The sequence below is a fragment of the Pteropus medius genome, unplaced genomic scaffold (assembly GCF_902729225.1).
Source record: "Pteropus medius unplaced genomic scaffold, Ma_sr-lr_union100, whole genome shotgun sequence".
Classification (NCBI taxonomy): domain Eukaryota; kingdom Metazoa; phylum Chordata; class Mammalia; order Chiroptera; family Pteropodidae; genus Pteropus; species Pteropus medius.
Window position 1 is genome coordinate 1,431,087 of NW_024355526.1, and position 17,653 is coordinate 1,448,739.

The window sequence follows — 17,653 nt, forward strand, 5'->3', positions numbered from 1 at the left end:
TGGTAGGTGCAAGGAGCAAGTGCCCTGAGACCCTGATGGTGGGCCTCTTCTCTCATTTCCAGGGCAGGAAACATGGGACAACCGCCCAGGGAAGGCCAGACCCCCGGCCACAGGCCAGTGGGTACTTCCCAGAACGAGCACTGGCTGGGATTACATGATACCCGAGAAGTCCTACTTTTTAAATGTTACTGTTGACTGTATTACTACTAAAATGTTTAGAGTGAGAACAGGAGTATTTAAGGTTGGAATGTCAAAGTATCTGTCATGTACTCTTGGCTGCTGACCGCCTTTGCACTGTTGAGGTGTTCAGACCACAGGGGACACACTGCACTATAGCCTCCCGCTGTGGCTCAGATGCAGCCCGTGGTCACACTGTCTAGCTTCAGAAAAACCCAAGTCACCTAAGACAGCATGCTGAGAACAGAGAGGTGACGGAGGCCGCTCCCTAAGGCCAATGCTGCTCCTCTCCCCGCTCTCTGCACCACCCCCACCCCCGCCAGCCTCCTGTCTGCTTCCTGAACCTCCAGTGCAGTGTGGGGCTACTCCGGAAGGAACCAGCTCTGACCCCTTACACTCCAGTGACCAGCACTCCCCAGCCCCCGCCAGCCAGCCCTCCACTTGCGAGCCAACTCTGAGGACCCCGTCAGCCCAGGATGCTGGAGGCAGAGACTCATGGAAGACACAGGGCAAACTGTCCAAACTGTAAGATGCGAGATACAAAGGAGTGTGAGCAGAGGGGTCCGAAACAAACTAAAGAGGAGGGTCTGCTTCATACTCAACTAACATAGCATCGAACTGTTGGTAGGGGCTAATTAAGAAAGACACTTAATTACAGAAAATTTCAAACACATACACAGGCAGAGAGACGCCTGTGAACCCCACCCTCCCTTCACCCTATTTCACACACACCCTTGAAAAGCTCTGAAACCAATCCCAAACACGTTTTATCTATTAATATTTGAACTTGTCTCTCTAAAAGAACCTTTAAATACATGACAACATATAACGATCAGAATTACAAATTGACAATAATTCTGTTAAAGATAATTTAAAAAGTGGTCTTCTCTACTTTGGAAAAGGTTCAAAATAGGCCAACGAACACGTAAAATGTGCACAGCATCTTTACCATCAGGGAGATGCAGATTCTAATCGTGTGTGTGTGGGGGGGGTGGTCCGTTTCCCACCAAGAGCTGGGCTCGCGTCTGACAGGGCGTCTGACCACCTGAGCACCAAGTGTCGAGATGCCACGGACGGGACGTCCACTGCCGGGGCCCCCGGCGCAGCGTGGGGCTGGTGGACGACGGCTCAGAAGTCAGAGCCGCACCTCCCCTCGGCCGGGCGATCGCACGCTCAGGCAGCACCTGAGACGTGCAAACGGGCCACGAAACACTGACTCGAGGACGCTCCGAATGGCCCTTCGCAACGGCCTCGGCCTGGACGCCACCCACGTAGCCATCACGGGGGGTGGAGGGACAATTGGAGTGACAGTGATGCACCGCTCGGAAACAAAGAGACGTGCCAGCAACACGCAGAACCACGTGGGTCCCTCGCCGCCACCCCGAACGGCAGACTCAAAGGACAGCACCGGTCAGGTTCCATCTGCACCAAGTCTGAGCGCAGACAGAAAGGGCCAGCCTCTGCTGGGGGCCGGCAGTGTGGAACGCCGTCAGGACTGGCCTGGGGCTTCTGTGAGCGGCGCACGTGGGAGCCTGGCCCACCAGCCCCCACTGCCCTGACCCCTTTGCAGCTCACGCTACTCCCAGGCTCTGCCACGCAACTTGCCAATGGCAGGGAGGAAGTTCAGTCCCCGCAGGTCGGCTTGGGTGCTGGCATGAGCTGAACGTGGGCGGCCTCAGTCGGCTCTGTGGACAGCGAAGCACCGAGGCTGGTGGCCTGGGGACAGGAGGTGGGGAGGGTCTGTGGACCCCCAGGGAGCTGCCCTGCAGAGGACGCAGTGGGTGGGATGGTGGGCAGGCTGGCAGCTGTGGCTGCCTGTCTGCCTTGAGGACCCAACCGCAGGGTGCGCTGAGGCAGAGCCAGCACTGACCGCAGGTGTGGCCAGCCTTCCCTAGACCCGCCTGAGGACTGCCCATGTCGGAAGCTGCAGAGTGTCACCCAGAACCAGGGGCTGGTCAGGACCGCGGCCCACAGGCCCAGCCCCCTCCCGCCACCCAGAGCTGCTGGCAGGGCAGAGCCACGTGTCAACTACTGGCCTCCAAAGGTGCAGCTGAGGCACCAGCCGAAAGGTGTGTCCCGGTGGCGAGGGTACCACCCGCCAGGACCCCCAGACCAGTAGCTGCTGTGCAGTGGTGGCCCGAGGCCAACTGTCATCCCCTCGCCCATGCTCCCGGCCACCGCAACAAGCACTCTGCCCTCCACTGTGGTCTCCTGGTGCTGCAGCGGGCCACCCCCAGGCCCTCGGATGCAAGTCCCCGAAACCACAGGAGCCGCAGGCCGGTAAAGTACTAACCGAGGGAGGGAGGAAGGGCTGACTGCCTTCTGGTGAGTCTCAGGACAGGGGGGGCCTGGTGGCCTGGGGTGTGGGGGTGGTGGTGACAACTGGAGTGACAGCTGTGAGAATGGCATGGCTTGGTGTGGAGTGGGGGTGACTGTCGGGGTACTGACGGTGACACGCAGCTGCAGTGGGGGGGGTCCTGAGGGAGGGCTGCACGTGCCCATGAATAAGGGTCGGGATGATGGGACGGGCCGAGGTGGGGACGCGCGGGCCACGTCAGGAGGACCAGATCTGGGATGCGAACGTCCACACGAAAGACGACATACACATCGGACAGCCAAGGGCGACTGAAGCCAGGACGAACAGCGCCATGTGACGGGAGAGCAGGCCACTGTCTCTCACGGTGAAGGCCGACCACAGACGGGAAGCAGCAGGAAGGGGAGAATCAACACCGAGCATTCAGGACAGTCCTGGGCCCCCAGGAGGCTCAGAGCCCCTCAGGGTGGTCACCTCACGGACACCAGGCCCAGAGCTGGAAAGGTGGCCAGGAGCAGGGACAGGACAGGACAGCACAGCCAGGGGCTCAGGCAGGCTGGGCAGCCCGAGGACAGAACCTGGCCCCGTGTGCCGCCCACCGGGCCACTGAGAAAAACGTTCCCCACGGCCCCCGCATCCGCGTTTCCCTTTCCGGGGTTCTGGTTATCCGCGGTTGGCCACAGACTGAAAGTATTACATGGAAAAGTCCAGAAATAAAAAATTCATGTTTTAAATTGCAAGCCATGCCGAGTAGCGTGACGAGATGTCACATTGCGCGGCTCCGTCCCTTTGTCCAGCATCTCCCTGTCTGCGCTCCCTGCCCGCGGGGCACACACTCCGTCTCCAACGAGAAAGACTTGCCCTGGGACAGGACCACGCCTGCCACACAACAGGACGCAGCTAGGCCTGCAGGGGACCTGCGTCCACTGCCACACCTCTGCAGCGAGCCTCTGTGGCCGGCCTTCCTTCATGGTCCTCTGGGGGGGCCTGCTCCATCTCCACTGCCACCTGGGACTCGGAACCCCGCCCCTGCCACGCTGACCTTGACCCACAGCCCTACCTGTTTCCCTGGAGTTTTCTAGTAAAGAGGGTGCGTACTATCCGTAACTATATTTTTTACTCTTTTTCCAGATGTGTGCCAGTTGTTTCCTTTTTTTCTCCAACACTTTTTATTAGCTGGGAGGAGCTGTCTCGTTTTGGGTTTTGTTCCAGAACAAAGTCTCCTTTAACGGTTTCCTTTCAATCCTCAGAGCGTTTATTCGTAACGGCTGGATTCTGTTAAATGCCTCAATAGAATCATAAGGTTTTCCTTTTTACTTTTTGCCATAATTCATTGTATTTTAATAACTTTCCACACTGGCTGACATTCTCTGTGTGGACCCTAATCAGACACCTGTGTTTCTAGCTGACGTGCTAATATAGAGTCCATACGGCTACAGTACTAAGAAACAACGGAGTTTCCTGTTGAGCTTTGGTATCACAGGCATGTTAACGTCATAAAAGGGCCTAGGGGACTTGCCATTTGTTCTAGAACGTTGATGTCTGCAGGACACCTGCTGCCATGCTGAAGCAGTGGACGGGCCTGAGCCTCTGCTTCCTCGGCTGCACCCTGCTACTCAGGCAGGGCGTGAAGACCAGAAAGCCAATGTGGGGACGCCCCAGGAGCGGGCCCCATCTTGCTGCCTGGACGCATGGCGGGCTGGCCCAAGCCTTGCCTGCCCTCCTCGGATTCTGGTTTCGACTTCCCCGAGCTGCACGGTGAGCAAGCCTGCACCGCCTAGACCACACTGCCACTAGGCCCTGTCCCCACCTGCTATTACCTGTGACACAGCTGGTCGGGGCACAGCCTCAGACACGTGGGGCCAGGTGGACTTCACTTGCTGAGTCCCTGTGCCCTCTGTACCTCTGGCCGGCGCCCACACACCTGCCCGAGGCCCTGTCGCCCTCAAAAACATGAAGCCAGTTTGTTCCACTGTCTCACCTGAGCCCCCCGGTGACCTCAGACAGGACACAGCCCGCTGCACAGCGATCATGACCTCACGGTGACGCCCACCCCCATGCAGCCTGGGCAGGAGCCCTCACCTGTGGGTACCTGCGCTTGATGGAGGTCAGGGCCCCTGTGGGGAGCTTGGCCAGCTCCGAGTCGCGGATGGCATGCACGGTGGTGGCCCTGGGCTGGTGTGTGAGCGTCTCCACCTGAGGGGACCAGAGGAGCCTGTGTCGCACTGGTGGGCAGAGCGCACAGCCGCTCCTCTGGAAGTGTGGAGCAGGTGACTAGCGGGAGGGAAAGGCACCCGCCCAGCCCACTGTGCTGCGGCGTGCAAGGGGACACACGGTCAGCAGCACCGGACCTGCCAAGGCCGAAGGGGCCCCAGCACCCAAGACAGGGTGCCCCATGAGGCACCAAGAACAGAGCAGGCAGCTGTCCCAGCCAGGGCCTCCTCCCACACACGAGGGTCTTGGAGGAACCACCTGGGCCCCATCCCTCCTAGAGACCTCTGACCTTTGGCCTCCAGAGGCAACCCCAGTGCTGCTGCCCAGGCTAGGAGCAGGCAAACTGCTCGAACCTAAGAACTGCGGGAGTAATCACCCTCCCCCCCCGACCGAGTCACTCCGAGGGCTCATTCCCCTCGCCCAGTTAAGGAGCCAGGTGGGCCGAGCGCCACCCCAGCATGCGACGCAGCCGAGGGCACCTCAGACCTACCACACCGATGAGGTCACCACGGCCATATTCCCCAGCCAGGCGCTTTTTGAGGTCATCCTTCCGGACCACGGAGCGCAGCCGGCCGCTGAGGACGATGTAGGTGCAGTCCGACTTGTCCCCCTGCCTGTGAGGGTGGGGCGCTGGGAGTGGGCAGGGCACAGGCCAGGAGCCCCCGCCACCCCCGCCCCCGTACTAATAAAGGAATGCAGTCTTCTCCCTAAATTTTTTTGGACAATAGTTATTTTCCATTAAAAAACCTATATGCTAACATGGAAAGGGCTCCTGGTGGTTTGTAACTGATTAAATAAAACTTCCTTAGCTTTAATACCACAAAATCGACAGCTAAGACTCAGGTCCGGATTAGCCGCCGTCCTAACCAGAAGATAAGGGCGCTCCTCCGAGATCACAGGGGAGCCCGTGGCACAGAGGCTCACAAAGGCTGCAGGAGCGATGCCTGTGTTGGGCCGTCTTAAGGGAGGGTGTGGATTTGCAGGTACTGACGTGGAAAGATGCCACGGAAACGTTGTGTGCCTGTGTGTGCACATCAGCACAGAATGGGAGGAGCCCAAGGCGTGTTCTGGAAACTTCAGAGCCACGGGAGCCATGCCCAGCCAGTCTGCCCCCCAGCCAGCCCCGCCCCGCGGGCCCACCTGTACCCTGCAGGCCCCGCCTCCGCCTCCGCCCAGCCCCGCCCCGCGGGCCCACCTGTACACTGCACGCCCGGCCTCCACCTCCATCCAGTCCAGCGCGAAGTCGATCTGCCGCACGAAGGGCGACATCCGCTTCACCACTGTGTGCGCCACGCCCAGGACAACGGTCGGCTGCTTCCGCATGATCCTGCCGTGCCAGCCCAGTCATTCCAGCCCCATGCTGGCTCTGCCCCTTCCCTCCAGGCTAAGGCGCGCGCCAGCAGGCAGGGCCTGCACCTCCACTTATCGATCAGTAAGACCCACTTAGCAGGGGACGCGGCCCTTGGCCAGGGACTGGGACAGAGCACGGCACTCAGTCGGCCACCTGCTCCATCCACCCCATGTACACCCAGTGCTAGTGGCTCTGAGAGAGCTGTCCACCTCGGGGGCTCGTGCTGTGAGCCCACAGACACACGACACGCACATGATGATACACATGTGGATATACATGAACACATGACAGAGGGACACACGAGCACACAGACACACAAGAACACACAGACACACGCAGAGGGACCAGGCCTGGGCCCCCCACAGGCTGCTCCCCTGTCTGGGCCTGGACAGCTGAGTGGAGTTTACGTCCGTCCAGTTCGCCTCCACAGCATGACACCCATTCCTGCCATCTCTCCCTGTCACCCCGCTGTCCTGCCTTCTCCCAGGACTCCTGCCTCCTCGAGCGGGAGCAGGGCGAGGGGCGGGACCCGAGCAGAGCCCCGCAGGTGGACTCACTCGTAGAAGTGCGCCTTGGAGATGCACAGGAAGCTGCAGTCCCTGTTGGCCCTGATGGTGAAGATGAGGGGCTCGCCAGTGAGCACGGCCAGCTGGCCCACCATCTCCCCGGGGCGCGTGACAAATAGGCAGGTGTCCTCCTCGCTGTCGACCCTCCGCTGGTACACGTGCAGCAGCCCCGAGACCACGAAGAGAATGTTCACGTCCTGGCGGGGACAGGCGCGGGCCCACGGTCAGCTGCCCACCTCTGTCTGACTCGTCTCACGACTGGAGACATGTGGCAGTGTCCACGGGCGGTTTTGTCATTTAATTATCGGTCACAGGAGGCTTGGGGCAGTCAGCCCAGCCTTGGACTCACAAAGCATCCACCCATGCACCCGCATGCTTCTCTGTCCCACACAAACGTGCGACCCGCTTAGTGTTCACCAAGCAGAGGGTACAACCTCTCTTCCTCAAAAGTGATCCACAGGCTGAGTCTCCAAGACTCTGTGCAGCCCTGACAGTGGCCGGCAGGCCCGTCCCCCGCATGCCCCGACCCGTCACACGCACTGCAGGGCCAATGCTACACGGCCCGTGCAAGCCTGTGCCCGTCACACGCCCGCTCGGAACCGGCTCACCCGGCCCCACTGATGACCTCATGGTCCGAGCCACAGCCAGTGCAGCGGAAAGGCTGGCTGTGCTCATGGGGCCAGGGCTGCTTGATGGCGCAGGTCTGGGAGGCTGGGGCACACTGAGGCCAGCTACTGCTCCGGCCGTGGCCCCTTGGGCACTTGGCAGCGCAGCATGGGGAGAAGGCTGGCCCCACAATGGCGGCCAGGCTGCGTGGTACACGACGTCAGTGGCAGTCTGTGTCCTTTGAGGAAAAGCCAGGAGAAAAGGGCCAGGGCAGAGACAAACAGCGACGTGGTGCCTACGGCAGCACGCCCAGAAGGCCTAATGCCGCACGTGCCCAGAGCCCCTGCCGCCCTCCGTCCCGCCCCATATCAGCTGGCGTCACCTGGGCCCAGCCAATAAAGCACACAGGGCGAGCGGACCGGAGAGCAGGCCCAGGCTCGGTCTGCCTCCCCAGCAAGAGAGCGGGTCTGGCTGCGGCTGCTCTGAACGCAGAAGGCACAAACATGCTGGCATGCGGGCCAGAGGGTGCGACCCCCACAGAGACGGCCCAGGGCTCCCGGCTCCTGGCCAGGCAGAGGTGCGGAGGTGCGACCCGCCCAGCACATTGAGGCTCCCAGAACCGGAGACTCCTTCGTGTGTGGAATCAGAACGGATCTTCGTCTGCGGCTGGGTTTAAGAGCTGGGGAAGAAAACGCCCTTCTTCCTGGCTTGTGTGTGTGACCAGGAAACATGTCTACATGTGCACGCGCATGTGAGTGTGGACACGTGCCCGCCCCATGAGGAGGACAAGCCTGAGGGGAGCCTTCATGGAAACGGTGACGAGACCCTGCATTGTGCGTCCAGCGCCCTCCATCCAGCCCGGCTGCAGTGCCCGACAGCCCTGGCGACTGCTCGCCTGGACCGCATTCTCTTGCTCACCTGGTCTCCCTGTCTTGACACCACCGTGCCGCCCGGGACGTGGAGCAGTGCCACACGGCCGTCCAGCAGAGAAGGGTCCTACGACAGAAACACAGCGTCAGCACAGGGGCCGGGGGGACGAGTGGAAGCGGAAGCAGCACCTGGCTCCCCAAGAGGCCACAGACACAGGGGCCTTAGAGCACTGCCCAGCGGGACAGCCAGCCGACGTCTGGGCACCGAAGTGGCGGTATCAGCCCAGGACACACGGGACGTCAGTGCAGCTGTGCCGAGTCGGACCGGCACCCCGACATGGGCTCTGAGGGCGGGCGCTGGCCCTTCTCCACAAGAGCCACACATAGGCCGGAGCACACGAGGTGCCAGGCGTCCAGACGTGCTCTGAGCTCCCACTGGGGCGTGACCCCGGGAGAGCGGGCATGGGACGGAGGGAACCCCTGAGGTGCCCCCGTGCGGGAACCGCAGCTCACGGGACTGCTCACAGGTCAGCTGTGGAGGACGATCAGGACCGCATCATTAACAGGTGGGCGGCTCCAGCCCGGGCACCAAGGCTGCTGACATGGCCGAGAAAGTGAGCTTCTGAACAGGGTGCGGGCGGACCCCAGGAAACCACCGGGGAGCCACTCGGCCTCTTCCCTATGATAGGGGCTGGAGAACCACCGACCACCGCAGGTGTGGCCCCAACCACCGGGACACTTACAAGACAGCTGCAATTTTGGGCCCAACCAGTTGAAGACGTTAAAGGGTTCCTGCCACGCTTTTAAGAATCACACGGCATTGTGTTTGTTTAAAAATACCACACGTCTTTTAAAGGAAAATACTGACAACTCTGCTAATGTGACGTGACAACAGAGGATGGGGTCACCGCAGGGGTGCAGTGGGGACCCCAGGGGCTTAGTGCTCTTGGGGTGCAAATGAAACAAGACAGGTCAAGAGCTGACCGACATTTTGTTGGAAGATGGGATCTTGGCTTCGTTAGAGTTTTCTGCACATTTTGTCTGGTTTTAAATTTTCCCATAATCAAGTTTTTTTAAAAAGACTTAAGGAACAAATCATCAACAGCCGCGTGTGTCCCTCAGACCCTGATCTGTATGACGTGACGAGAAATCGTGAACACTGTCCTCGGACCTCGGGTTTGCAGACCACACGTACGGAGCTGGGAGGCCACCGTCGGCCTGGCAAGTAGGGTGCTGGACAAGCTGCAAAGCAGAGCCATCGGCGAACGGTGGCCACAGCAAACCACGGCCCACACCGGGGCGAGGCAGGAATACGCGCAGGGCGGGGACAGCAGATGGGCTCCGTGTGGCAACAGCTGACGAGCTGTGGGGGGCTTGGCAGATGCCTCTAAGAGGGGAGGACCGAGGAGAGCCAGCCGCAGGGCCCCCGTGAGAGGTACCCACAGGCCCGAGCAGGCTCGCACGTAAACACTGGAGAGGAACCCTCGGGCCCCGGCCGGGCGGGAACAGACCACTTGGAATGCCAGGAGCGCTGTTTTCTTGACGAGTCCTGTCCTCGGGGACACCAGCCAGCCGGAGCCTCACCTGCTGGGGCTTTACCAGAGCCCGGCTGACCTGGAGGAGGGACAGTCAGCTCCTGCTCATACTGGCCGTCCTGTCCCGAAGGGATCGGACGTGAAACAAGCACCGTGAGGCTCACGGTGCAGAGGCTCGGGCGCCAGACACGGAGCCATTCCCGGAACTACAGAACACTGCCCCCGCCTCCCTCTGAGGGACTAAGGTCCCCTGACAGCAGCTCCCGCGTGCATGTGCATCACGTCCGGCCACGAGGAAAAATGACAAGCCACATCACGAAAGCAGAGGACCCACTCTGAAGAGACAGAGCCAGCATCTGAGCCAGACACAGACACAGCAGGGACACAGGGTTCATCAGGCACAGGGCATTTAAAGTGATGATGACGGATCCGCCGAGGGCTCTGGTGGGTGAAGCAGACCCACACAAGAGCAGGAGGGCAACATCGGAGGTGGAATCTCTGCCGCGACAGACAAACCTTGCCTTGACGGGCTCGGCAGCAGCCTGACGCCGCGGGGAAAGAATCCGTGAGCCTGAGCATGTCAGCAAAACAGATGCAGCCAAAAAAGACCGATACACGCAGGATGGACTGTCCAGGGACAGTGAGACAACTACAAAGTGTAACTTATGCGTTATCTGAATGTCAGAAGGAGAACAGAGAAAGGAACAGAGAAAATACTTGGAGGAATGATGACCGCAATTACTGTCAGACACCAGTTTAGGCGACTGTCATTACAGGGCACCGCCCACACAGTGCTCCAGCGTTCCAAAGGAAAACTCTCTCTCCACGCTAAATACTTCTGACGCCAAACATGTGGGTTTTTCCCGCACCAAGCAGTTCCCCAACCCCTACCCCCCGGGAACCAGCTGGGAGCCCTGGACTTGGTTCTGACACTGAGCTGGATGTGGAATCAAGCCCCACGGGTCGAGGTGCAGTCCCGCAATCCCACCCCCAATCACAAGTAGCGGGTCCCCAGATTAGCCACACTTCTGTCTGGCTTTGCTATAAATCAGGGATTCCTACCACCCCATCGTCGAGTGTGATGACATGCCAGATGGCTCACGTAACTCAGAGAAAGTTATTTACATTACTGCTTTTTTAGATAATACAGGACGTGATACAGGACACAGATGGACAGCCAGATGAAGAGGGACACAGCACAGGTCCGGACAGGTCCCAGGCACAGGAGCTTATCCCTGAGGAGCTGGGGCGCACCCCTGCCTGTTGTGGGTGCGCTCGCCAACCATTCCGACTGTGGCTTTGCTGTTCTGGAGGCCAGCCCCCAACCAGGAGCCCATGAAGATCTGCCTCATTTCCTATCACTCGGGAAATTCCAAAGGATTCAGAAGTTCTCTGTCAAAATCAGGGGCTGAGACCAATATATATGTATATATTTCTTGTTATATAACAGTGTTATTTGAAAGTGAACTTGGATTAGCTGTAAATGCATGTTGCAAACTGTAGGGAAACCACTGAAAAGGTAGAAAACTAAGTATAACAGACGAGCTAGAAAAGGGGGAAAAAGAATCATTTAAGTGCTCAATTAAAACCATAAAAATCAGAAAAAGCAGAGTGGACAAAATAGGAACGAGAACAAGAGCACTGACAGAAAACCTCAGACCAATATCTCTCAGGAACGTAGACACAAAAATTGTCAGTGAAATGTCAGTGAATTGAATCCAAGAACACATTAAAAAAACTATACACAATGACCAAGTGCGACTCATCCCCGGTATGCAAGGGTGCTCCAGCATCTGAAAATCGACTGACGTAATCCATGACATCGACAAACCAAAAAAGGAAAATCCCATGATCATATGAATAGATGCAGAAGAAGCACGTGACAAAATCCAGCACGCGTTCATCGTCAGAACTCTCGGTTAACCAACTTGGTTAAGACTAGCTATGAAAGACCCACCGCTGACGTCATACTTAAAGGCTGAAAACTCAAAGCTTGCCCACTGAGATGACGTAGGAGGATGTCCAGGATGTCCCCTCTCACCACGCCTTTTCAACACCGTACAGGAAGTCCTAGCTGATAAGATGAGAAAAGGAAATAAAAGGCATGTATACCGACTGGGACGGAAGACAAAAAACTGTCTCTGTCTCAGAAGACACGACGCTCTACTTAGAAAATCCAAAGGATCCACCGGAAAACCTCCCGTGACTGATGAGCAGTTACAGCAAGGTCCCAGGGTACGAGGTCAATACGCGAACATCAATCGCCTTCCCACAGACCAGCAATGAACAGGTGGGACTTGAAATTCAAAGCACCATACCATCTGCATCAGCACCCAAAAATGAAATGCCTCGGTATAAATCTACCGAATACGCACGAGGTCTCTCTGAGGGAAACGGCCGAACCCTGACGGACGAAACCAAAGGAGAACGAGACAAATGGAGGGGCGCCCCGTGGTCGTGGCTACGGAGACTCCGTGTCGTCGCGACGTCGGTTCTTCCCGAGCGGATCTCCGGGTCCAGTGCGGCCTCAGTCAAAACCCCGGCCCGTCACTTTGTGGACACCGGCAACACGGTTCTGAAGCCTACGTGGAGAGACGAGTCACAATCAACAACGAATCTCACTGTAGAGCTGAGTAATGAAGACGCTGCGGTGTTGCTGAAGCAGTGACAGAGAGATCAATGGGACAGAACAGAAAACCCCAAAACGGGCCCCCGTAAATACAGTCGACCGATTTTGACCTGAGAACAAAGACGATAAAACGGAGAAGAAAAATAGCCTTCCAGCAAATGGTACCGGAACAGCCGGGCATCCATGTGCGACAGCGAACCTGGACACAGACTTCACGCCCTTCAAAGGTTCACTCGAAATGGCTCATGAATGCAAGACGAGGAGTTACAGAACTCCTAGAAGATGACACAGGAGAAACCGACATGACCCTGGGTGTGGCGATGACCTCTGAGATACAGCACCAAAGGTAGGGTCCATGAAGCAATAATAGAGGAGCTAGATTTCATTAAAATGGAAAATTTCTGCTCTCTGAAAGACACTGTTAAGAGAACGAAGAGACAAGGCACAGACTGGGAGAAAATTCTGCAGAAGACGCATCTGATGAAAGACTGTTATCCGGAACGTACAAAGAACTCTTAAAACTCAACAATAAGAAAATAAGCAATCTAGTTTAAAAATGGGCCAAAGCTTCACTAGGTCCTCCATCAAACATGAACAGAGATGCCCATCACGTGTCGTCAGGAACACGCAGTAACCAACACCGTGACGCCGCTGCACACCTGCTGGCAGGGCCACTCTGCCAACAGCGAGTGCCGGGGAGGACGCGGGGCAGCGGACTCTCGCGCGTTGCTGTTGGAAATGCAAAATGGCACAGCCAGTCTGGTGCGTTTTTTACAAAATTAAACATATTCTTGCCACCTGACCCAGCCATCGCTCTCCTCGGTATCTACGCAAAGGAGACGAAAACTGTCCACGCAGGAACCCGCACACAGGGGTTCCAGCCGCCTTGTCCCTAACTGCCGACATGTGGAGGCAACCCAGATGTTCTCCAGGAGGTGACGGATAAACTGCGGCCCATCCAGACGGTGGAACATCATGCAGTGAAAAGACACGAGCCATCCCGCCACGAAAACCTGGAGGAAGCTTAAATGCACACTGGTATGTGAGGAGCGCCCCTGAGGAGGCCGCATGCTGTGTGCGTCCAACTACGTGACATCCTGGACAAGACAAAATTATAGAGACAGTAACAGGGCCAGCAGTTGCCAAGGGCTAAGGCGGGGGGTGGTGATCGGCGGGGCACAGAGAGCTTTTAGGCAGAGAAACTGCTCCGTGTGACGCCGTAACAGGGGATACGTGTTTTTGTACATCTGTCCATACCCAGAGAATGTACAGCATCAAGAGTGACCCCAATGTCCACCATGGACTCTGGGTGACAGCTGCGTGTCAGTGTGGGCGGCAGGCTCACGGATCGTAACAGATGCACCACGTGGGGGGGATACTGATGACGGTGGAAGCTGTGTGTATGTGAGATGCTCCGCACTTTTCCCAAAACTTCTCTAGGGAACGTAGCAGTTGTGGCAGGTGGAGGGAATGCATGACACGGCTGACGAAGCCTGACAGCGCCTGGGTAGGTCAGGGCACGAGGCCTTCTCAGGGTCTGAGCTATGAGTGACACTATGGTGATGTCCCCCAGCAGGGCCCTCCTCTTCTGCAGAGCGGAGGGGGCGGAGCCGTGAGAGGCGGCCACGACTGGGTGACGACCAGCCGGGAGGCACAGTGCCGCGACCACCCCTTCGTGCACGCCAGAGCTTTCTACGATGAGTGAGAAGATGCAGGACAAACGTAGCCTAGGCGAACACAAGAGGTGAGGTAATCAAAACAGGCTTGTTTAAAATTATTGAAATGAAGTTGAGAAAATGTCAACTAAAACAATCCGAATATTTTATTAATGGGTTAAAGACAATGAGTAAAAGAATTTTAAGCATAACTGAGGAATTCGGAAGTCCAGAAAACCTCAAGCCTCGAGACGGAACAGAAGAAGATGTCGAACTGCTAGCAACCCCGACTGCCAGGAAAAGCAAGCGGAAAGCTTTCCGCTGGAAGGTCACGTCGTTAAGGTCTACACGGAAGCACCCCACGCAGCTCAGTTATCAGGGGCAATCAGGCCAGTGACAGACACGACCCTGGGGGCAGGAGCCATTGGGACCCAGGAGAGACTGGACTTGCAGCTGCCGGCACCAGAACGGTCAGAGAGCGTGAGAGCCGGACTGCAACGGCGCGCCACTCAGCAGTGACAGTGGCTTTCAGAGCGGGCACTGCACAACCGCCAGGCGCGCGGGCTCCGCCGTCATGCGGACTGGCCTGGCCTGGCCTGGCCGTTGGTGAGAGAGCTAGTGAGCTCACGGGGCACATCTACGCTCAAGCAGAGGACTTTTCAGCGGAAAACACGGAGGAAGGCTGAGGCCCACAAAGGGGAAGCGCGCGGACGCCCTCGAGTCTGCGGGAGGAGAGAGGAAACGCAGAGGCACCGTGGGAGAGCGGAGGAGCCGGCGACTGAAGCGAAGGGTCTCGTGCAAGAGAAGGAACGGAACCCCGCGCCGCGCGCTTGCGGGGTGGGAGTGGGGACCCCGCGCCGCGTGCTTGCGGGGTGGGAGTGGGGACCCTGCGCCGTGCGCTTGCGGGGTGGGAGTGGGGACCCCACGTGGTGCGCTCGCTTGCTCGCGGGGCGGGGCTGCAGCCTTGGCTTCTGGTGACACTGGTGGAAGGCAGCATGCTGTCGCCTGCTGTAACCTGGTGCTCACCTGCCAAGCGCCTCCCAGAAGGAAGTCAGCCCTTGGTGGACAGAGGCGGAGCAGGGCAGGGTGACAGGGCTTCCAGCTCAAGGACCGCAGTGCAGGGGGCCTCCCAGCTCTCTCTCCTCCTCTGTCCCCCAAACTTAGCGGGGAAGCGGAACCAGTTAGCATGCTGAGCAGTGCCAAGGGTGCCAGTGACAAAATCCTCATGAGCAGCGGGAAGAAGCCTGTCTCCTTTTCCAGTGGCTCGAGGAGGCAGCCCCAGCTGCAGAGCTGCACTGTTGGGTGCAGGCACCAGAGCAGTGGGGACGCGGCAGAGGACCTGGACAGACCGCGCTGGTGACAGAGGCAAAGCAGAACAGACTCTGTGGAGCAGGCCAGACTTCCCACAACGATCCGAGAATAAAGCATCTATAATCCAAGTCTTTACTTGAATTTAAGTTTTCTTTAAATTAATTCCAATTGCATTAAGACCTCAGAAACGACAGCAGTAACACTTTGACAACACTGCAGAAAAAATTCTGCCCAAGCCAAAGGACACATCTCTCAAACAAGGCACAGGAAGCGCTATCCACAAAGAGAAAGACCGGGGAGCTCGCTGCGCCATCAGCAGGAAAGTCTGCCCACTAAGAACCACTAGGAAGGCAAACACGGCAAATCCTGGGCAGAATTCCCGCGCAGGACCTGTGACCGACGGAGGGCTCCTGCAGAGAACACAGCCAGCCTTGGAGGGGACGGCGCCACCGCTGCCCCCACACAGGGCCAACCTTCTGGCCCGGAGCAGCCCTGCCTAGGCCCCGCCAGGCTCGCAGCCCATGTGTACATACCTGGGATGGAGGCCTGGAGCCCCAGGGCCGCACGAGCCCCCACCTGCCAGTCTGGAAGGTGACGGTGACCTCCCAGGGATGCAGGCGCATGCCCCACAGCGCGGGTGAGAGATGGGCACACACAGTGCACTCACGCACTGGCCCAGAGCAAAGATGACAAGGCCTCCAGCACCACAGTGACGCGGCGGTGGGCTCAGAACATGCAGAACGAGTCACCCACAGAATCTACACAAGGCCCAAGGCTGCAGTCTCTCAAAAGAGGTCGGGGGCATTGTCCCTGGCACAGTGGCTGCCCGTGGCTGGGTCGGGGGCATTGTCCCTGGCACAGTGGCTGCCGTGGCTCGCAGTCCCCTGGCCCGTGAGGCGTGGCGGAAGAGGGCGGAAGGCGAGCGTGTGGGGGGGACTCGATCAGGGCACCATCACTCTGACTCCCATCGGTGTCCTGGGTGGTGGCCCGGCCCACAGAATGCGAGCGAGGCACCAACCTTCCCCTGCTACCCGCAGCCCCATGCACCGTGAGCATACCATCCTGAGCCCAAAGCAGTCCCGCCTCAGGTGGGGGCTGGGGCCATGGAGAGGACGGGCATCAGGGAGCTCTGTCGAGAGCCCCGTCCGCGGGAGCTGGATGCCCGCTGCCTGCGAGGGGGCTGCGGCCCCGTCTGCTACCGCAGGGCCGGCGGGCTGGGCACTTACATCCAGCTTCATCAGGGAGAGCAGGTCCTTCTTGGCAGCTCTGAGGATGGCATCTGTCTTCGTGCTGGCGACAGTCTCGGCAGCATCGCTCTCCGGTTGGCGGGAGACCGCAGAGGGCGTCTCTGCGACAGTCACGCTCTTCTTGGACTTGAGAGGAACATGGGCAGCGTGACTGGGGGCACAGCAGGGAGAGGGCGTGGGGACAGCAGTGCGTACCTTGCCGGGCACGGTGCTCTCGGGGCGCTCGTCTGCGTGCAGGAGGGCCCTAGAGCGGTCACAGCCCACCTTGGGGTCTGAGCTGGCACCTGCTGTGCCCCCTGCAGGGGAAGGAGGGAGGGTGAGGACGTGGCACTGGTGGAGCCCGAGCCCTGAGCCGCGCGGCGCCTGCAGGTAGGACTCATGTCGCGGGAGCATGGCTACCGCGCCTCATCACGCCTCTGAGCGCCAGGCTACACTGAGAGCTGGACCGTGACAGTGTGAACGTGAACTGCCCTGCCGGGCCCACCAGGTGAGTGAGTGGGCTGGTGGGCACTGCAGCACTGACAAGCAAGCAGACGTCACAGAAAAGGTCCCGTGGAGAAAGTTCAGGGACAGGGAAGTGTGCCTACACATGACCGAAAAGCACGACAAACTCTGCAACTGGGCCACCAAGAGCCAGGAGCCAGGTGGGGTGGTGACAGCAGAGGGGCTGGAAACGCGGCCTCGGGGGTGGGGATGCACACACAGGTGCTGGTGGCACAGCCCAGCACGGGCAGTGTGGCAGTGCAGGCAGCCAGTCGGCCAGCGCAGCCCCAGCGGAGCCAGAGCGCTGACACGGGGCCCCCGGGCTGGGCGGCCTGCTCACCCATGAATGCCTGGGGCGCGGAAGGGGTCCTCTACCTGGTGGGGCCGAAGCAGCCTGGTCGCCGGCATGGGCCTTGCTGAGCTCGTCCGAGACCTCCTCATGGATGGAGGGCAGCGGGACAGAGTGACTTCTCTTCAACAGAGGCCCAGAGGCCACCACACGGCCCCCACGGTCTGCTGGGAGGGGACAGGTGTGAGGCCAGGCCTGTGTCCCACAGCAGCACAAACCACACACCTGCCTCCTCAGGCCATGGCCTTATCACCCACACACGCCTGGCCTGTCCCCTGTGCCTACCTGCCCACAGGCCCTGCCCGGCCCCGTCACTAGGGTCTCTCTGAACTGACCAGCCCCTTGCT

General features: G+C 58.9%; 1 protein-coding gene across 19 annotated transcripts in view; it reads right to left on the bottom strand.

Annotated features, from left to right (window-relative positions):
- PNPLA7 (patatin like domain 7, lysophospholipase) overlaps window positions 1–17,653 on the bottom strand; it is a 55,670-nt gene that overhangs the window by 21,625 nt on the left and 16,392 nt on the right. For 14 of the 19 annotated variants that reach the window (XM_039858996.1, XM_039858984.1, XM_039858989.1 and 11 more), the window contains 7 exons: window positions 17,333–17,473; window positions 16,454–16,770; window positions 8,147–8,224; window positions 6,614–6,819; window positions 5,901–6,032; window positions 5,196–5,319; window positions 4,574–4,687 (listed from right to left, as the gene is read on the bottom strand). In XM_039858996.1, coding sequence (XP_039714930.1) covers window positions 4,574–4,687; window positions 5,196–5,319; window positions 5,901–6,032; window positions 6,614–6,819; window positions 8,147–8,224; window positions 16,454–16,770; window positions 17,333–17,473 — 1,112 coding nt within the window. The remainder of the gene's footprint in view (window positions 1–4,573; window positions 4,688–5,195; window positions 5,320–5,900; window positions 6,033–6,613; window positions 6,820–8,146; window positions 8,225–16,453; window positions 16,771–17,332; window positions 17,474–17,653) is intronic. The other 5 variants (XM_039858987.1, XM_039858991.1, XM_039858986.1 and 2 more) reach the window with 3 other exon arrangements.